Source organism: Harpia harpyja, chromosome 14 (genome assembly GCF_026419915.1).
Source record: "Harpia harpyja isolate bHarHar1 chromosome 14, bHarHar1 primary haplotype, whole genome shotgun sequence".
NCBI classification, from domain to species: domain Eukaryota; kingdom Metazoa; phylum Chordata; class Aves; order Accipitriformes; family Accipitridae; genus Harpia; species Harpia harpyja.
Window position 1 is genome coordinate 10,337,135 of NC_068953.1, and position 19,999 is coordinate 10,357,133.

General features: G+C 43.2%; 1 protein-coding gene and 1 long non-coding RNA gene across 2 annotated transcripts; one reads left to right on the forward strand and one right to left on the reverse strand.

Annotated features, from left to right (window-relative positions):
• Nucleotides 1–26: 26 nt before the first annotated feature.
• WDR45B (WD repeat domain 45B) lies at nucleotides 27–18,440 on the reverse strand. The gene is made up of 10 exons (XM_052807776.1): nucleotides 18,209–18,440; nucleotides 12,163–12,237; nucleotides 9,079–9,180; nucleotides 8,351–8,438; nucleotides 7,713–7,807; nucleotides 5,720–5,910; nucleotides 3,654–3,739; nucleotides 2,651–2,752; nucleotides 2,005–2,126; nucleotides 27–1,647 (listed from the first exon to the last, which is right to left on the reverse strand). Exons 1-10 carry the CDS (start codon nucleotides 18,273–18,275, stop codon nucleotides 1,541–1,543), a joined length of 1,035 nt encoding a protein of 344 aa, XP_052663736.1. The 5' UTR covers nucleotides 18,276–18,440; the 3' UTR covers nucleotides 27–1,540.
• LOC128150953 (uncharacterized) lies at nucleotides 2,759–9,031 on the forward strand. The gene is made up of 3 exons (XR_008238248.1): nucleotides 2,759–3,093; nucleotides 6,416–6,505; nucleotides 8,422–9,031. It is a non-coding gene; the product is annotated as an uncharacterized LOC128150953 (long non-coding RNA).
• Nucleotides 18,441–19,999: the final 1,559 nt, after the last annotated feature.

The following is a 19,999-nucleotide window of genomic DNA, read 5'->3' on the forward strand; positions in this document are numbered from 1 at the left end:
GAACTTTGGCTGTGATCATCAGTGAATACAGCAAAATTAGTCACCTTTATTTAAAAGAAATAACATATTACAAATAAGTGTGCAAAACAATTTCTGTGATTAAATACACATAAAAGCAACATGCAACCTTGACATCAAAATCTGCGTAGAAGTTAGTCCTTAGTATGTTACGTGACACTAAAAGAAACTTGTCAAATTTAGAGAGCTTGCAGCTAAACAATCTTAGAGTGAACTGGCATGTCAGATCTGAAGCATCTGTGAAATTAAGTTTCAGAAGAGCAAGACTTCCCCTCCCTCCCCCCCAGGTATTTAGTGCTATGAACGGAGAGCTTGTGTCTATTTCAGTTTCTAGTTCAGTATCTTGTGCCTTAGTTCAGCAGTAAATACTAATTGCCATATAACAACTTTGGGAAAGAGTTTACAAGTCAGTTGGTTTAGTCTAACCTAACTGTCCCTAGGCCAACAGTGTTTAGTATGCAATGTCTCAAATTAAAAAAAAAAAAAAAAAAAAGAAGTTTGCAAGTTTAAAGCCATTGCAGAGACCATTATTTCATGCCACCTTGTTCATTTATTGTGCTGGATGTGTAAGCGGCCTGTCCAGTCTTCCAGTTGAAGCACAGCAGTTTTAGAAGCAGTCAGTACAGCTGTCACACCAGTACCGAGGGTGGTTTTTAAACCTGGAATGGCTGTTTTGTTACAGAAGGAATCGCCTCTACAAATACAGGAGCTCCACGTGCCCGGGTGCCCTGGGCGCTTGCTCCACACACTGAGGAGAGGGTAGTTGGGTCAGCCAGTGCCTAAATGTGCCTTCAGCTACTATGTACAGTTTGGCACCTTTGACAGTTAGTGCTGATCGCTCAACTTGCCCAACGTAGGCAGGTGGACAGGAACAGCCGTCTGTGGCCCCATCACTACCACTGCCCACCCCCCCTAGCCCAGGTCAGAGGACAAGCATGGTTCAAGCTACAGTAGTCTGTGGCTACGTGCTTGTCATCTCTTCTCCTCTGTTACTCTAAGATGTGCTCAGGGGAGGGGGGGAAGGCAGCACTCCTGCTCCTAGCCAAGCTGGTGGAGTTTTATTTGAGCATGATCCATAGTATTCCCCCCATTCCCAGCCATTCAGAGGCAGTAAAGCAATGCCTAAAATCTTCTGTTTTCACATCCCTTTTTCTAAGGCTAGTTGTACATTTGTACAGCCCCCTGCAGATCTTTTTGTGTGGCAGGCACTCGTGTTTAATCTAAAGTCATTTCACAGTTTAGATTAAGAGAAACCCAATAGGCACAAGCTTGTTGAAAGCCACATCTTGAAAACTTGAGTTGATGACAGTAACCCAAAGAGATTTTAATGATGAATACTTGCAGAAATGAGAACAAACATATGTAGTCCACTACTTCAGAGCTTGTTGTGATCATGTTGGGCCAGGCTTCTCAGTGAGGTCTGCTAAACTTCTTGATCAGTATTGGACATTCATATACTGTCCTTCCAAAGATGTGGAATAGCCAAGGCAGTACTTTGACCCATGCATTCCCCTCAACTCAGTCAAAGCTTGTCGTCCGTCATTTCTAGAAACTGAGCATAGACATCCCTTGAGCATTCCCCTTTTTGGTTGAATAAGAACTTGTAGTAGCTGCCATCTGCACATATTGCTGAAACAAAAACAAACATGTTAAGTTCAGCTGTTCCAGAGGCACTCTTCTGTTCCTGCAGCTATAGCTTAAACTGACCTTTCAAGCCAATGAAACATAGAGAGGGCTGCTCTGGAGGAACACGAGGTAAGTCAGTCCTTGTGTAGTGTCTGTCAGCCCAGCACTGCACCCAGGATTGCTTCCTTCCACCCCGGGCACTGTTTGATCTTACTCCCTTGCAGTGCTGAGCAGCGAGAGCTCCTGTTCTCAGCTGAAGGGAGATGCAGCGCCTCAGCTGAGCATTCCCACAAGCTCAAAGCCAGTGTAGTTCAAACCCTGGTTCTCCAGACAGAACCTGGGGAAGCCTCCAGTACTTACCTATGACAGCATTTGGCTCTGTTCCAAAGGCACAAATGCACGGAGAGCCTGAGGGAACCTGAAACTTGGAAAAACTCCATTTGGAACTGAAGTATTTGGGGAGAAAGCTGGCAGAGGCCAAACTGAAAGAGAGAGAAAGAGAAAAAAAAATGTAACAACTCAGTAAGGTGTTGACTAGAGTTGATTTAGAACTGCTGGCATGTTTGAACAAGTCACACTAACTGCTATTTTTGATTGGCTTTTTTCTTCTACTATGTATAAGGTAACATGTAGGATTCCCCTTCTAGGGAAGGTGGACCCTACAATTACCTTTCTGGCTTCATGTTTTTAAGTGACTGCAAAAACTGCCAAAAGAATGGATTTTAGTAGAGATTGCTTTATGTGGAGTGTCCACAAAGTATGTTCATGCTAAGAGATAGCCACTAAAAACCACCCTAACCTTCTGCTGGAATTCTACAGCTCCACAAAGGACAGCAGAAATGTGGCAGTTGCTATGTAGTCCTAAATCTACAGCTTCTCTCAAGCACAGCAGATGTATCTTACCACCTCCAGGAGTGCAGGTATTGGCTACTGCTTAAACTCTATTGGAAGGGCAAGCCCCCCTCCCCAGTCCCCCCCAAAGGCTTCAGAATGGCTCAAACCCTACCTTGACTGCTTATTTCTTTTAGGGTCTTCTGCAGCAAAAATATGTACTGTGCCATGGTCGCTGGATACGCAGATTAGGGAAGCATCCTGATTGAAGTTGATACTGTAGAGAATACAGACAGTTGCAGTATCCCTACTGGAACGTACCCACAGCTTCTGGTGTACACAACTCTGCTGCTGCAGTTGCCTAGAGCAGCTGCCAGCCTGGCAGACAAAGTGTTAACAGCTCCTCTCCTGAAAGAGCTGGGACTGCTGCGATTCAGCACTGCTTTGCTGACAGGATGAACAGCCCCTGCAGGGGTGAGTGCAGGTGCTTGGAACAGAGGACCTGGTCTATCAGACCAGCCATGCAGCAGACTGCTCTGACACGACACAAGCGGTGTGGGCCATTCTGCCACTTCTGCTGGAAGAAAATGCATGACCTCTGCTCCGAGGAGTAGGCAGGTGTGGGAGAAAATGTGCAACACTCCTACCCCAGAGTGGTGCTCAGTAAAAGAATGGAAGTTTCCCCACTCCTGGGAGAATGCTTCCAGCAGTGGATTAGTCAAACTTCTGCCTTGGGCTCTCGCACGCAGAGCAGCGCTGTGTTGTAATAAACCTCCACTCGCCCCCAGGTGCTCATCCTAGTCTCTCTGGGCAGTGTTAGGCTGCATCGCTGCATTCCCCTTATTTCAGTGGGAAGTTAAAATATCCCCCCAACTACTGTTTATTCTATGCAGAGAAGTGGGCCTATCAATATATACGTCTTTGTCCCAACCCCTATAGCCTGTGCCAGGCTTCACACAGCTGCCAGCTACTGCTCTCTCCTCACCAGCACGGAGCAGAGAGGAAGATGCACAGGCCCAGTGCAGCCCTGGCACTCGGGCTGCCAGGAGAGTCCTGCCTTGTACCCGTGGCAGCGTAACTTTCCTTTGCTTTTTGAAGATGACTCGGGTGCCATTTACTGGGGTGCCTCAGCACAACACTACCCACAAGATGACAAAAGCAGAAGCAATTAAACATACCAGTATATATTGGCTGCCTGTGATCCTCTTCGTAGCTCCTGGATTAAATGCCCTGATGAAGTATCAAATATTCTTATGAGGGTCCCCTTGAAAAGAAATCAAGCATTATATTAAGAAAGACAGAAGACTCTTTACAGCTGTGAACGCATCCTAAAATTCTATCTGACCAGCATGCCCCTACATACATCATTGGGTTTTTCAATGTGGTAGATTTGAGAGAACCTCTCAATGTTAATTTTTGGGTAGAATATTGATTCCCCCCCTGCCATCCCCACAATGTTACAATGCTTTGGTACACAATCCTGTTACTTAGCTACGCAACTAAGTAAGTTTCTTCCAGGTTATATTCTAAAGCACTAGTGCAGCCCTGGCATTAGTTTGCAAACATGAGAGTGGACTTGTGTACAGCCTTTTGTGCCCAGGTTCTGTGAATCATTTGTTTCTTGCTCCCCAGAGTCCACACCCTGTTTTGATTGGTACTGTGCAATTTTTTTTTCCCATAAGTATGATCAGGCTGTGGCTGGTCTTGCCTTTTACAATTAGTTCAGTTGAAGTAATTTAGAAGAATTGGTTCCCTATCACATGCTCATTATCTGTATTGATCCAAATCTGAGAGACCCCCATAGGTGAGTCAGGTTACAGACAGAATACTGCATTGGAAAACTGTACTTCATTTTGAGTAAACTAAGCTTGACACCAGAGATGCAAAACAAGTCAGTGTATCCCAAATAAAGTGATCAACAATTCAGTAGTACTTTTGTCTGATGAATTAGGGGGTATACATTGTTACCTACAACTCGTGTTATACACCTGGTTAACAAATGCATCTCTTCAGTCACACACCAGTAAATATCAGAACCCAGCAGAGAAAGATTCGGCTAAATGTCAGCTTAGTTTTGATTTAAGACACAAGCTTGAGATGTTTGCTTACAGTATGCTCAGTATGGCAGTTTGGCCATACTCATATTTCAGTTTGAAAGTGCTGTTTGAACTTTTTCCTCTATGCAAAAAGAAGTCTTCATACAAATTCAGCAGATTATTATTCTGTTTAGCAATGGAGTTGGCAGTTTTAAGAGCTGTGTTTAGAAGACATACAGTAATTAAGCTTAGGTAAGAGACTATGGCTGCATTTTCTTTTTTTTTTTTTTTTAAGCTTTTTGCGCTATATAGGCTGTGCAGTAGAAACTACTCTAAACAGAGACTTGTTGGATTAATTTAGTGGGTCCATTTTAGTTGAGTGGAAGAAGGTAGCGAGTACTCAACTCGCCTCAGGTAGATGGGTACGTCTACCTTACGTTCCTTTGGACACTTTGGAAGCAATCATAGTGTTGGACTTCACTGACATTCCCATGGAGAGGGCAGGTCTATGACTTCTCTGCATTCTTTCTACATCTCTCTGCACCAGCCCAGCCCAAAGGGATTTGTACTCTGCAGTAACTTCAGGTTTTTGTCAGTCTATTGTGTTCTTTAGCCCTGTGTAACATATGACCACACGCAATTTGATAAATATTCCAAGAATCATTTTAACATTTACACTCTATGAAAACTTCTGCAATGTGTGCATGAGAAAAGCAGAGGCAGCACGCTTCCCTCCTTGTCTGTAACAGGAGTTAAGCCAGAGCAGAACTACGTCCTCCAGTGTGACAGACCTGTTTGCAACTATTTCTTTAGCCAGTGGTTTTGAAGTGAATTTAAACAGAAAATAATAAAGGTGAAAGAATGCAAATAAGCTCCCCCCCCCTTTCATTTTTTAAATTAGTAGCAGTTATTGAAGAACACATGAAATGTGAACTGCTTGGGCCAGATCTCATTCAAATGTCACTGAAGTCACTGCTACAGTCAGCTAAAACGTAAACGCTACTTCAGGCACAGCATTTGGATTCCTGTTTGGGTATCCTAAAGGAGCAGTAAAGATAAAGAAAGACTGAGAATGCATATTTCAATGACAAATTTTCCAGCTAGTTATTTCTATGTCTTTCCTACGAAAGGATGCAACTTCCTATTTTAGAAGGAGTTACTACACTAGAATGCACAGTAAATCAGAGGTAGGAGGAGATTATTCTTACTTTTTCTGATGCTGTTGCAATTCTTGTTCCCTGCAGGTTTAAAGCTATACAGCTCAAGACTCCTTCATGAGCTGGTATGTCTACAGGAGGCTTTTCTGTATTAGCGAGATCCACTATCTGCACATGCCCAGTATGTGTTCCAGGAAATGCAAGAAGAGAATTATTACTATTTGGACAAAGGACACAGAGACCTAAAAGACAAAAAAAAAAAAAAAAAAAAAAAAAAAGAAAAAGAGAGAGGGAATAACCATGAAGTTTCCATAGCCTAATAACATTTTCAAACAAAAGTTTCTAAAATATTGGTAATTTCAGAATAAACAAACATACATGTAGTAAATCAGAATTTCATTTTAATGACTATTGCAGTATCCCAAAACATGATCCGTCCATAAGTGCAGAGCATAGAGAAGTAGGGGAGTAGCATTATTTTAACTTGCTCTCATCACTTTATTTCAAAGTAATCTAGTTGTGGTTATCCAAAATCTGGATGTTTTCGGAGATCAGCTCCATCAGTCTGTTACAGCAAAGCTATTTAAAAAAAAATAAAAAGTCTCCTTAGCAGCTCGAAAAGGGTAAGAGTTTATAATAGGTGATATTTTAGTTTCTCCTCTGTCAGTAAAAACAATTAGTCTTAATTAATGTTTGAACTTGGTTCTTATGGCACTTGTGCTTTTTTTCTTCATAAATTTTTTACAGACCATTTAAGGTAAAACACATCTCTGCCAGGTGTTCTGCTGATACCAAGTAAATTCCTGCAAACTTAGCCCACAGCTAGCCAAGCAGTGGGTGAGTATTACAAGAAACAACATACTTCTACTGCATCTTCCACCTTACACCCACCAGCCTGGAAATCAGTCAGCATGCCGAATCTGCTCCTAGGCTGTGCTGTCCCTGAGTGCAGCCAGCAATTCCCTGTTCACTTCTAGCAGGCTTGACAACCTCTGAAGATGGGGACTCCAAGCCTAAGTAACCTCCTGGTGGAGAAAACATCTTCCTGACATCAAAGCTGATCCTCCCACCACCCCTTGTTCTACTGTCTGGCACTATCAAGAAGAGTTTGCATCCATCATTTCTGTAACTGTCCTTCAGGTAGCTGTAAGCCACCAGCGGCAGACAGCCCTTCACAGTCTCCTTTTGGCATGAGTAAACAAGCCCAACTCCTCAATCCCCCGCCCCGTGCAGGCCATGCACTTTGGGACCCTGACCATCTTCATCGCAGGGCACAGTTGTGCCTGGAGGCAGATAGTCACACAGTTACCATTACATCCCTCCAGTCTTACACCTTCCCTTACACACCTAGTCTTAGGTGTGCAGCTGATGGGGGAGCGTGCTCCTCTCTTTACCCTCAGGGCTCTCCTTCCAGACAGTACCTCCCTTTTGCAATAATACCTACTACAACAAAATGTTTCCTTAGGTCAAACACAAGCCCCATCTCTCCTGCGCCCACCTGGAGCCTAGAGCTGGCATCACCACACTACACAATACTTAGCCTGTGGCACTAATACTCAGCTTGGTTCAGGATACCTTCTGCTCGCTTTAACAAAAGACAAAGCCATACCTTGCTATTTAAAAAGAACAACATCAGTTCGCTAATTAGGCTCTTTTGACACCGTTGGGAATGGTTCACTAGACAGCTTAGCTCTATTACAAGAGAGGAATGCTGCACTTTAATAGCGTTTGTGTTTATAATTAAGCTTTCAGCACAAAATACATCAAGTTCACAGGTTCTTTACAGAAGAAAGCATATAGCTCTTAGAGAAATCAAACCTGTAACATAAAAGGAATACACGAAAAAGCTGTTCTGTTCCTAGTATTAATAAATTTTAATAACTATTTTATAAACACAAAAGCATCTCCAAAAGGCTTGACTATAGTGCAATAAGTAAACTGGTTAATGACTTACTAAGTAACTGATTCAGGCAGCTAAAGATAAATAGCACATCAAGAACAGAATAAACTTGTTTCCATTCCCCAAGCCATGTATACAACTAACCTTTAGGGTTGTAGCAGGTTTCAAAGACGTGCAACTGGTGGGGATTGTGTGTGAATGTGAAAACTTTAATCATCGAGTCCAAGACTACCACAATTCTGAAAAAGACAAGAAGTTCCTATGACTTGGGGTGGGTAGAACAGGGACATAGATATTAATTCAAATCTGTAAAGGCTTTCAACCAATTTAATGGCTATATTCTTCCCCCCACCTCCAACAGGCAGTCTTGCAAAAAACATGCAACGAGCCTGCAAAGCAGTTTTATCCCAAGCTGTGACAGCAGAACCCCTCCGCCCACACATACACAGACTCCAGCTGTTAATATATGCTCTTGCTTTAGAGATCTGCCTGAATTCCCTTCACACTCCTCCATACCTAGAAAAACAGTCAGCAGTAGCCACATGAGAACATTTCCCTGCATGAGAGGGCCAGAAAGTCTTAGAGGCTTTTCACCAAGGTTTCAGATACCAGTATACTTGAGCTGTGATCTGTTAACAACTAGTGCTTGCCCCCAAAAGCCTGTTTCACTTTTAATTGCTGGTGTTAAAGCAGGATCTTTTTCTTTCTACGAACAGCTGGAAATGAATAAGAACAGCGTACAAAGCCAAGCTGCGCATTTGGAACGTGTTTGTTGTACCTACCTATCTCTTCGCAGCTTAACTGCTTTGACTTCTGTAGAAAACTCTATCTCAATGACAGTCTTCTTCTTCAGGTCATCCCAGATCATTACTGGAACAGTGCAGAGATTGCATTAGATCATCAAGGCATATCTGAAGATGCACATCATCTCCCTTATAACAACTTCTAGTTTCTGAGAAGGCTAATCAAGAGGTGCATCCAATAGCTAAGCACTTACAGACTGGCATCCTGCTCACCAGAAGGTATTTAGCTACTATATATCAACCCAGTCTTTCATGCTATGACTCGTGCAGGTAGGAGCTGGTAAACTCTAACCACAAAAGCTGACAATAAAACCACATTTTTCTAAAGACAGTCAGCTTTTTTGTTTTGCTCTGAGGTTTATCAAAGAAATAAGGCAGCAGAGTCAAAAAAAGTAGCATATTTTCCCACAAAGCTTCCAGCCAGGGACCTTTTCCCCCTCAGGTTGCTGAGCCATAGAGTCTCTTTGCAAAGTTAACTGTGTGAAGTACAGACTTTGTCACCAGGTCTCAGAGACTGGTCACTGCAGGTAACTGCCTGTTAACACTGCAACAGCAGTGATGCAACATAATTCACCACAGTTCCTTAACACCTGCTGCAACATCCCCTCCATCCAGCCTTCAGAATAGCAGACCCCAGCTCAAGGCGTTTGGTTTGGGAGTTCTTTGGGCAGTTTCACACATGACAAGATCTATTCCTTGAGACTCACCTTTGTTAGGTGGATACTTTGGCTTTTTTCCTCCACCTACTAGTGCTAAATAGTTGCAACGAAACAGCATTTCAACATGGCCAACACCGCCTTCTAGAAATTCTGAAAGACAAATGTATTTTATTTAAATGTGGCAGAACCTGTTAAAATGCCATCTGATTTTTTACCACTGTTACAAGAAAAGCTTGCATTATCTAGCACTTCTCTCAGGCACCTGAGAAGAATAGTATTTTCCTACCCTGGCTGACCTTAAAAAACAGAGAATCCTCTAAGAGTGGGGGTGATGGACAAGAAATCCTGACTAAAAGAATGAGGGGTTCTGGGGTTTTTGGGTTCTCAGCAAAGTTGCTTTATTTTTCATAGCAATGAAGATCACCACTGTTGTCACGCAGTTGGGACAGGCCTCATTTTCATATATAGAAAAAACACAGCAAGTTTTTAAACATGCTGCATGAGAGGAGACCAAGCAATATCACCATGGCAGCTTGACCATTTCTATTATACAGTGGGATTGTAAATATGTTTAGAAAGACTGTCTAGTTAGCTCAAATTCATTCCCCTCACACACGCACATTGCAAATCTGGTGTTGCTCTATTATGCTAATGCCATGCATTTAGAAAAATACCAAAACTATTCATTAGTCATGAGCCTTTTTATTTGCAAGGGGATTTGTCTTTAGAGACTTGGTGAATTTGAGGAAAGAAGGCAAAATGCACACCTATGTAACTGAACTAGAATCTCTAATGCTTATTCTCTGGAGCATACCCATAGCTGCTAGAATAGGTGAGAAGTATGGTCCAGCTCCAGCAGGCCTCCACTCGATGCAGGAAAACAGTGAAAGCAAAACAGATCAGCTGGTGCAGACAGCTTCTCATTTATAGTGCAAGGAAAAAAAGTTTTTTTTCTTTTTAAGAATCTCAGCTGCAGAGGAAGTAGAATAAGATGCCATGCTTACGGTGCAAGTGGAGGAACAAAATACCAACCAGGGGATTTTATAATAAAAGAATTTTTCTATTTGATGACATTTGAGCAGAGGCTTGGCTTTGTTTACATAGCTTAGAGGGCTGCTTGGCATTCCACTGGGGAGAGAGAACTGAACTGTCAGGAGGAGAGGCCATGACTATGGCCTTCAAGGTAGATGAGCAGATTTAAAAACAAACTTCTGCTTTAAAAGACTGTCCAAAAACTCCACACACTGGCAGGCTGCAGCAGGAAAGGTGGATGAAACTAGTAAACCATTTCAAAGCTAGAGGAAAAGTTGAAATTTCACAAGGACTTGAGAGAGACCTACTGTCAGAAATAGGGATGGGAGAAAACAGCAAAAATGTCTGAGGAGCTGGGAGGAAGCACTACAATGGAAAGATGCAGACATATGCATGAAGGATAGGACAAGTGAGATTCAGTTAGACATTAAGAAGCACTGCAATACATCTGGATGAGGAATCTATGTTGGCACTTGACTACACAATGCTGAAAAGATATTCGCACTGGAGCAGTAAAGCCTTGGATTTCATACAAGTCCTTGTGGTTTCTGCAACAACACTTTTGACTGCCGCACTTCCTTCCTAAAAATAGTTGTATTTGGACACTACCCTCTTCTGCACCTGATCCTCCTCTTAACTCCATTAAAGCGTTTAAAGTGTGACAGCACATTTTGTTATGAAGAGGTATTATCACCGCGACAAAAAGTCTTAAAATATTTACGAATTATAACCCGAAACAATTTAAGAATGCGCAACGTGTTCTGAACCTATGTTAGAACAGACACTTTAAGTTCTGACAGGCGATGCTTGGGTGGGGAACTTCATGGAACTCCTGGATATAAGACAGACAAGCCAGGGTGTAACAGTTAAGACGTGGTTACAGAAATCAATAAAGTAGTCCCAGTTGGAGCTTGTCTATCTCAGGTAGGTTTGAATAGGTAGGTTTAAATATACATGAAAGATGAACAAGATTTCTCTATGTACCTATGCAGCCAGTACAGTCTGACCTCTCAGAATCCACACAGGAAAGGCAATGTGACTCTTAAGAAACATTTCACGATAGGAGCCCTGGAAGTATGTCCTGAACTACTGGCAGGGAAAGTTTTGACAAGGAACTCAACAGGACTTCAACCTGAATTCTCATCCTTTTAGCACACTATCAATCACAGATGATAGTCCCAAGACATGTTGCTTATGGAAGAATTTAGTATTAAGAACAGAAAACAGTTTGTCAGCTTTGGCCACATGAACAGTGACTGAACTCTTACAGCACTAGAAAGTGAAAGCATGCCTGTTTCATAGGAATTGCTATTTTAAATACATTTTTCCTCTTATTAAATCCTTCCTATCACCACAGCCTGGAAGTGCTGGGAAACCTGTTTAGCATGGCAGCTTTCTTCTTATATTTAGGGTTAGAATCACATGGCCAGGCTTCGTTTTCCCTTATTTTGACTCAGTTATGTTTGTTTTCTGATAAAAAGCCCCACTACCTGTTAATATAGCTCATCTAGTAATTTCTGTTAAGACATGATACTAGGTTTACTGCCTTAAGATCTTCCCAAACTTTTTAAGCATACAGGGAATATAAAATTTAGAGTATTAGAGGTCTGAGCTCACAGTGCTCTTGCAAGCTATACTGTAAGCAAGTACGAGAAATGTTACGTCCAGTAAAAAGGCAGTAGTTTTATTGCTGTACTAGATCGTCCAGATTACTGCACAAGAACAGAACAACTTCTCTTGATGGTACATAATAATGCTGCAGCAAGCAACTCTTCTCCCACTTGTGAATAACCAGGCAACTCGCCTCCTGTTCAGGACTACAAACATTAGCAACAGCTAACACAATTCAGCCTCTGCAAGAAGGTGAGACACATTCATCATCAGCCAGCTTTATGCAAATGAACAGCATATAAACATCTGACCAGGCAGTGGCAAAAGTGAGAGTCCCTTAGGGACCAGCATGGACTTCCTTTCTTGAGGCTTTATTCAAAGCCTTCTAGTGATGGAACAGTGAAAGCTAAGCAAGAATCTTACAGAAAAAAACGAGGAGGCTGAGCTTCCAACACAGAACTAGAATGATATAATAAGTAAGCATTTTACCTTGTTTCTCTTTTTCTTTGAGTGGATCTGCATTATAAACTCGGAATCCATTTTCCATTCCACATGCAAAGCATCCTGTAGTAAAAAGCACATATATATACACATATACAGTAATTGCGAGATGATACACTCAAGAACTAAGCAAGAGCCAGAGAGTTAAGAGAGCGTTACTGCGTAACTGCATTGTTAAATTCAAGCTGAAGACCACTTGCAGGCTTCCTTAGTGTTTGCAAGAGAAAACCATTTACAAGAGTTGTCCTCTGTGCTGGCCTCTATTGAAAGTGGAAAGTTCTCAGTATTCTTTTTAGACAGGTAAGAAAACAATGGAAGGAAAGGAGAGCAATTCCCAACCCATCTGTATCCTATGCCATGCACTACAGAGGGAAGGAAACCTGCATTTTAACTTTCATGGCCCAACAACCATTATTAAGCAAAACCCCTCCTTTCTTATTAGATCCAAATTTACACCGTGATTACAACTGTATGATCGTTCATGTTTCCACAGAAGAGAGCTTCTCAAACATAGTTTTTAAGAATGCTCTAATGAGAGCCTACCGAGTCGGATGCCAATAATTACATGCCAATAGCTTAAGTCTAAACCAGGAAATAATTAGAAGCCAGATTAAAATACTCTGGAAAATTAGTTACATTTACATACAGAATTATGCACGTGCCTTTTTAGTGGAACCCATCCAACTGCCAGTGTCCTGTCCTGCTCTTTTACTGACTAATGGGTGAATGTAGTTACTAATATAAAGAAATGCCAGTGTGCAGTTCAAAGCAGCTACCATCGCTAGAGGCAGGGTGACGGACGATTAGTTGCTACACAATTTATATGCACTATATCAAAAATCCCGTTAAGATATTCAAGGTACTGAACAGAGGTATTCAAATTAGTCTGGTTTTATTCTTACGCACTGCAATGACTGCAAAGATTTAAACCCTCCAAGTGAAAATTGAGGAGCTATGTCTAAATGCACCCCTTCCCCAAACTCAGGACCCCAAAATCACAGGTGCACAGGGGAAGGAGGGAAGGAAGTCTTCACTCTCAACATAAGGTATCCAAACCATTTGCTCATAGCCAGGTGACCCATGATTTCCTACACACAAGACTGGACTGGTTTGCTGTGGCATGATGGCTCAGAAGCTCGCAAACGGGCTCAGACTGCAAGAGACTGTTTCAGGTATTCCTGGTGCCAAAGGTTCACAAACAGCCAGCAATGGTCCTCACAACACAGGCAACTAACTTTGTGGTTTGCGTACTATTAGCTTAATATAAGGTCAATTTAAAAAACTGCATATGCTCATTGAAGAGCAAGTGAGCAACACTCAGTACATGTCTTCCACCGCTCGCATCTTGATACAGGTTAAGATGTCAGAAGAAACAATACAACTGGTGACATCTTGTTGGGTTTTTTTTGTTATAAACACAGAACAAAATCAATGTTCTCACATAACAATAAGAAAATGTATAATAAACTTGATCTTGACAACAGTATTAGTTTAAAAACTCCACAATTTGGGAAAAATAATACAGCCAATTTGAGATTCCTTTTTAATACTTCAAGCGTTTCATTCCAAGTAGGACCACTTTAAAAAAAAAAACAACAAAAAACCCCCACAACAACAAAAACCCAACCAACCAAACACAAAACCCCCCAAACAACCAAAACCCAACAGCAACCAAAAAAGGCATTACACACATCCTCTGCTTTACAGACCAGTATCTTACGAGGTGTGGGGGTGTATGTTTGGCAGCATCCTTAGGGTTCCTATTCACTTAACTTACACATACAAAGGAAAAATTACTGCAAGATCCACCTCTGCACCCTTCAATGTAGAAAGGAAACAAATTAACCCTCTTACTTTACATATAGTTCCTAACAGCAGAGTCACAGACCCAATATACCAGACTGTTCTAACAGTACAAGTTAGCTAAATAGTGAAGAAAACAAAACACACAAAAACCCTACTCCGCCAACCCAGAAGACTCACAGGCACAATTTCACCCTGTCCAAGATTTTGTAATAAATTAAGCACAAAAAATTCTTGTTTACATATGTAAACATACCTAGAGAGTGGTTAACAAGTATATAATAATTATAGAAAGATTAGTAAAGATATTGAAATCGATGCTTTTAAATTAACTATATTCAATTTACCTCCTCCCTTCTCAGTGCATCATTCTTTAGTTTCCTCTGTCAGTCAAATACATAAGAGTGTGCTGTGTTGAATTCACAACACTAATAAGCTGCCACCTCGTGCAGTATACTTTACTGGGATAACTGGAAAGCAAATTACAATGGCAACATTTCTCTCTACATAAAACAATACCATACAGGATGAGAACTAATCTGTTTCTGGTAGCTGTAGAGTGTATCCATATAATTATTTTTCCAGCAGCAGTTTTACAACGTAATTTTGTATTTCCAGGAGAGATGAAGGAGAGGGATACTGAAACTGTTCTACAGTAAAAGAGCACCATAAAGTTTTACTTGTGTTAACACCAGCAGCTTTTAACAAACCCAAACAGAACATTCCTAATGCATTAAAATCCAGACATTACATTTCATGTAGCACCACTACAGCTTTTCTGCAGGGCTAACCTCGTGACTAAGATGTGGGCAGCTTTTAATGTCTTGGGAATATCTACATTTTTAAACTGGAGACAATACACCAGAACTGATGGAATGTTAGTAATGGTGATATTCCTCACACAGTCGGTCATTACTGACAGAGATACGAAGTTCTCAGTCATGGCAACCCCTGAGCCAAACAAGAAAAAAAAAAGCCATACAGGAAGATTACTGCTACTCATTCAATTCCGGGTTACAGGATCAGCTTTGGAGCCCAGTGTTTCCCATCTGACTGATCCCAGCGTTTACCAGTGGGATCACAAATTCAACAGCTACAGCTACAGCCTGTAAGCTCTTATGTATGAGAGAGCTGGAGAGGGGCTGCCAAAAGAGGCAATTGCTGCAATAATAGGTATGCTTCCTTCCACAGGAAGTTCACATCTCATTTTAGGGGACAGACATGCTGTCAAAGAGCCACTGACAGAAGAGACCTCAGATATTAAAAAAAAAAAAAAAAAAAAAAATTAATTATTACAGAATTATTACCCTAACCTGCAGTTGTGCTTGTTCCTACAGTAAAAGTACTATTTGCCAACAGTCCCAGTGAGGCCACAGGGAGTTTTGTTTGTTTTTCTAAAACCAAAGAAAAAGGAAGGGTTAAATTTATGACTGCCTAGAAGATGCCACAAGCTGAAAGGGGCATGCTGACATAAAGGAATCTGTGGGCTTTAGGGCCTAAGATCCAGAAATTGAAACAGTGAAGTCTAGGGAAGCGACTACGTCAGGTGCAGTTCCTAGCACGTTAGTTTTCCTTGCCACAGCAAATTTTTTCTAAAGCCATAAGAGAGAGCACAGAATCCTACTAACATTCATGGGGTCCTATAGCTAAGCATTTCAGTCCACTAACAGAGATCAAATGAATAAGCCAAGTGTTTCAACACCAAAACAAGTTTTCAAACTAGCTTTAGACTACAACAGTGACAAAAGAGAAACGTGTAAGCAATTTACCCATATACTTTCTGGTATGGTAATTTATTATGATGTTTTGTCAATTCATTTCTGTAAAGCACTTTAATGTCCTTCTGAAAGCATTAGAAAAGTGCCTGAAATCAGGAGCACACCAGCTTGAAATTAAGAACCTGAAGTCAGAGTATTCTGTTTTAAAACAACTGAAAACATCTTGCAATATGGGCCTTCCATTTTGGGGAGGGTTACACTGATTCTTTATTTTCGAGTTTAAAAACAGAAAGTGACAAAGGCACCCAATATAAAAATACAGTATCACTCAAAACAGCAAGGGAAGCACACTTCAGAAAAACTGCAGATGCTAGCTTTATCACTTGTCAGTCATGGAAGTTAAGACTTGGAGAAGCTTATTAGATCATTTCTCCCATCTCCCCATCACTACAGGATTGGCTAGTCTTAAATTACTAAGAAATTAGGTTATTGTGACAATATATGCAGACACCCACACTACTAGGCTTCAGCACTCAAGTGACTCATATTTCTATTTTTGGTAGAAGGAACAAGGAAGAAGTGAAGTTTTCCTCTTATATGCTCTTCTTTGAGCTGCCAAAAAATTACCTATCCTTTAACGCTTTAAAAAGGTCCTAAACTAGTAAAAAGTTAGCATGCTACCTACAGTTCAAAAGTCATCACTCATAAGCAGAAAGAGCTCCGGGAGCCTGCAAATGAAAGCCAAATACACTTTTTTTTCTTCAAGTTTATTGTTGTTATTCAATTGGCTGGCCAGGCTAGGTAGGATGGGACTTGAATACTGTCAGCTCACAGATTCCCAAGCCAAATTCCTTAACATACTTTGGATGTGACATTATTCAGGAAGGTGTTTATTTTGCATTTACTGCTACAGAATTTAAGGAAGCCTTTGCAACAAAGAACAAGTTTTACACACTAAAATGATGTTCTAAAGCATTTTGCAGTAAAAGAGAAACTTATCTTCTTACACAGTTCTCTTTAAAACTCCGCCCCATGACAGGCCAAGCATCACGTGTTACCGTTTCATTACAGACCCCTGCAGATCTGAAATGAAGCTCATTCTCGCAAATCAATTTTTCCATCTCTGTTGCAAATGTAAGATGAAAACAAGTGCATAGTTGCTGAAAAACAGACTATTGTATTGTTTTCAAGTCAACAATACAGCATGAAGAGAGCTACCAAGAAGCTCACTTTGTTAACAGCTTGATACACTACTGACAAAATGTGATCAGAGATGTCAGACTAAAATCAATAGAATAATTTGTGTCTACCCACAACTTCAACAGCATCAGCAACAGGTATATGAACTACAGTCTACAATGACAGAAGCTGCAAGACTGTCTTGGGCAAGAGTATTATTTGTTAAGACAAAAGGATGTTACAAAATGATGACCTTCTATTCCTCATTTGACAAAAATGACACTTACTCATAAGACTGGTGCTATTTTTATATTGCAAAAGCAAGATGAGGCATATGCACCCCCTTTCTAGAAAAGGTCTTCCCATTTCTAACAAAGTAAAAAAAATAAACCAAGCATACAGTGAAGCTTTTCAGTGGTCCATGTATCTTGTCTACCAGTATGATTAGTAGTTTTAACCACAATTTTAAAACTACAAATCAGGAAAAAAAAAAAAAAAAAAAAGTAGTTATACCGCTAATTTTAAACGCAAGGTACTTACACTGAGAAAGTGACATTTTGTGAACTACCTTTTCAGCAATGCCGTTTCAAAAGAACATCCCTTTGAGCACATGTTTTAAGGCAGACTTCTACAACTACACAAGGGAAGCTAGCCAATTTTAAGCAGCCCAACTTGCAGCAAGTACCAAACCGCCATCTGAGAGGCAGGTGCATTTGAAGATGCACATTAAACACGACTGTTCCCTCTCCTCTCTCCCCACACCCCCAGCCAGCTCTCCCCGAAGTGAGCACACACACGCGCGCTACCGCACCGGCACTAAACCGACAGGAGAACGCCTCGGCCGTACCTCCGCGAACGCAGCCTTCCCGCCTTCCTGAAGCGGGGGCTGCATCCACCACAGCAACTACACGGACCAGACCCCGGGCATCCTGTCACAGCGGCGGCGGCCGACAGGGATACACAGACAGACAGACAGACACACACATACACACACAGAGCGAGGGGCGCCGCGGCCCGCCCACCGAGGGACGGGAGGGATCCCAGGCCCAGGGCAGCCCGCCCTCCCCCAGCCAGCCCAGGCCGCCCGCGCCGGGTCCCGGTTTCTCGCCGCTGCCGGGAGCCGCGGCAGGCCCAGACCGCCGGCTCCGCGAGGTTACCTCCGCCGGGCTCCCAACCGCGAACAGCCACCCCCCCCCGCCGGCACAAACCGGCTGCCCGCGGCCGGGCCCGGGTGAGAAGCCTCCGCGTCGGGCGGCGCCCGCTCCCCTCAGGGAGCCGCGCCCCGCAGCTCCCCCCCACCCGGCCCCGGCCCCGGCCCGGCCCCGCCACCTCACCGTGGTCCTGGTTGAAGCCGGCGTAGAGCAGCCCGTTGCCGTGCGGGTTGGCCGGCAGCAGGTTCATGGCTCCTGCCCGTTCGCGTCCGCCCGCCGCCCTTTAAACCATGGCGGCGCCCGCCCGCCCGCCTCAGCCCCGCCGCGGGAGCCCGCCCGAGCCGAGCCGAGCCGAGCCGAGCCGAGGCGCGGCGGACAGGCCGGCGGCTGCTTCCGACCCCGCCAGGCAGCGCCGCCGAGCGCAGAGGCCATCCACCCACCAGGGTGAGGAGCGCCGAGCAATCGAGCGGCGCCGCGCCCCGCCTCGCCCCTGCGGCCGGGCGGGGAATAGCGGCGGGTGCGCCTGGCTCTGAGGGAGCGGAGGGGAGATTTACCACCGGTCAGGAGGAGGAGGAGGAGGAGGATCTGCTCCAGCTAGATGCGTCTCTGAGGAAGAGGGATGTTCTCAGGGGGCTGCTTCGGGGAGGCTGTGCCCCGAGGGTCGCGCAGGCACGGGCTGGGGCTGCCCCTCACCACGGGGGCGGTGAGTCTCCTCTTGGGGGTCCCGAGGGTGTAAAAACACAGGGGCTGTAGCTTTACTGCCTGGAGCCCTGCGTGGGCCTGGCAGGCCTGTGGGGATCCCCTCTTCCTCACAGGGTGATCACCCTGGGCTTCTCCAAGGCCAAAAGAGCTGGGATGGGCAAGCCAGGCCTGGTAAAGCATGAGGAGCCAGCTGGTGTGAGCCCAGGGGCACCACGGTACCGGAGGATACAGTCCCCGGGCCCCCTCCCAGCTCTAAAAAAGCTCTCACTTCAAGGGCATACTGAGTATCAAACTAGTAAGAACAGAAGAAATACAGTTAGAATGTGCTAAAATAGGGGATCCCCTCACTTGCAAAAAAACCCCAAAACCAGAAAACAAACCCAAACAACAACAAAAAACCTTGAAAACTTGGAAGTTTTCAAGACCCAAGGCCTGAGCAACCCGATCAGAGTTCCACAGTGAATTTACTTCAAGCAAGGTAATGGACCTGATGGCCTGCTGAGGTCCCTTCCAAGCTGAATTATTTCATAACTGTGTGATTAGCTGAAAGCCCACATCTTGTGTGTGCTCACACAAATGCCAGCTATTCCATGCCATTCACATGCATTCACTTCCTTTTCTAACTTGCTCTGCGCCTTCCACATCAATGGCTTGATGTTCTATTTCAGATTTGTGACCTATTCTCTAGTGCAGACTTCTGTTTGGAAATTACTACAGCTTTTCAGTTTACAATGGCTCATTGCAATCTTGGAACTATCTGCAGCAACCAGCTGGTACATTGTTTTTGTGCAGTCATATGTATAAAAAGTAAAATAATCACATTGCATCTTTACAAGGTTTTGTCTCCTCAGGCAGTCAAGAGACTTGGTATATGAAATAACAAGCCCGTCTTTGCTTTTTTTTAAATCTTCCCCTTTCCAGCTATAGGCTTAGGCTTTACTTATTGCACATGGGATTGTTGCAGGCATTACCAGAAGCGAGGAGTGCTGCTCTAGCTTCTCCTCCTTCCCTTGTCTTTATACTGGCTGGCAGAAGCAATAGAGAATCTGACCTTGAGGACACACACATCCATGTTAATGCTCTCTGCAGCAAGGCATTCTTACTGCACATCACGTACAGAAAGGAACCCAACTAATGACCTGGAGATTGAAGAGGACAAGATTATAATTTGGAAGAAACTTAAAACAGTATAGCAATGTGCATGGAAGAGAACTCTTCATCCTGCACCCAGCCACTAGTCAAACATAACCAGACCGCTCCCAAACTATGCGT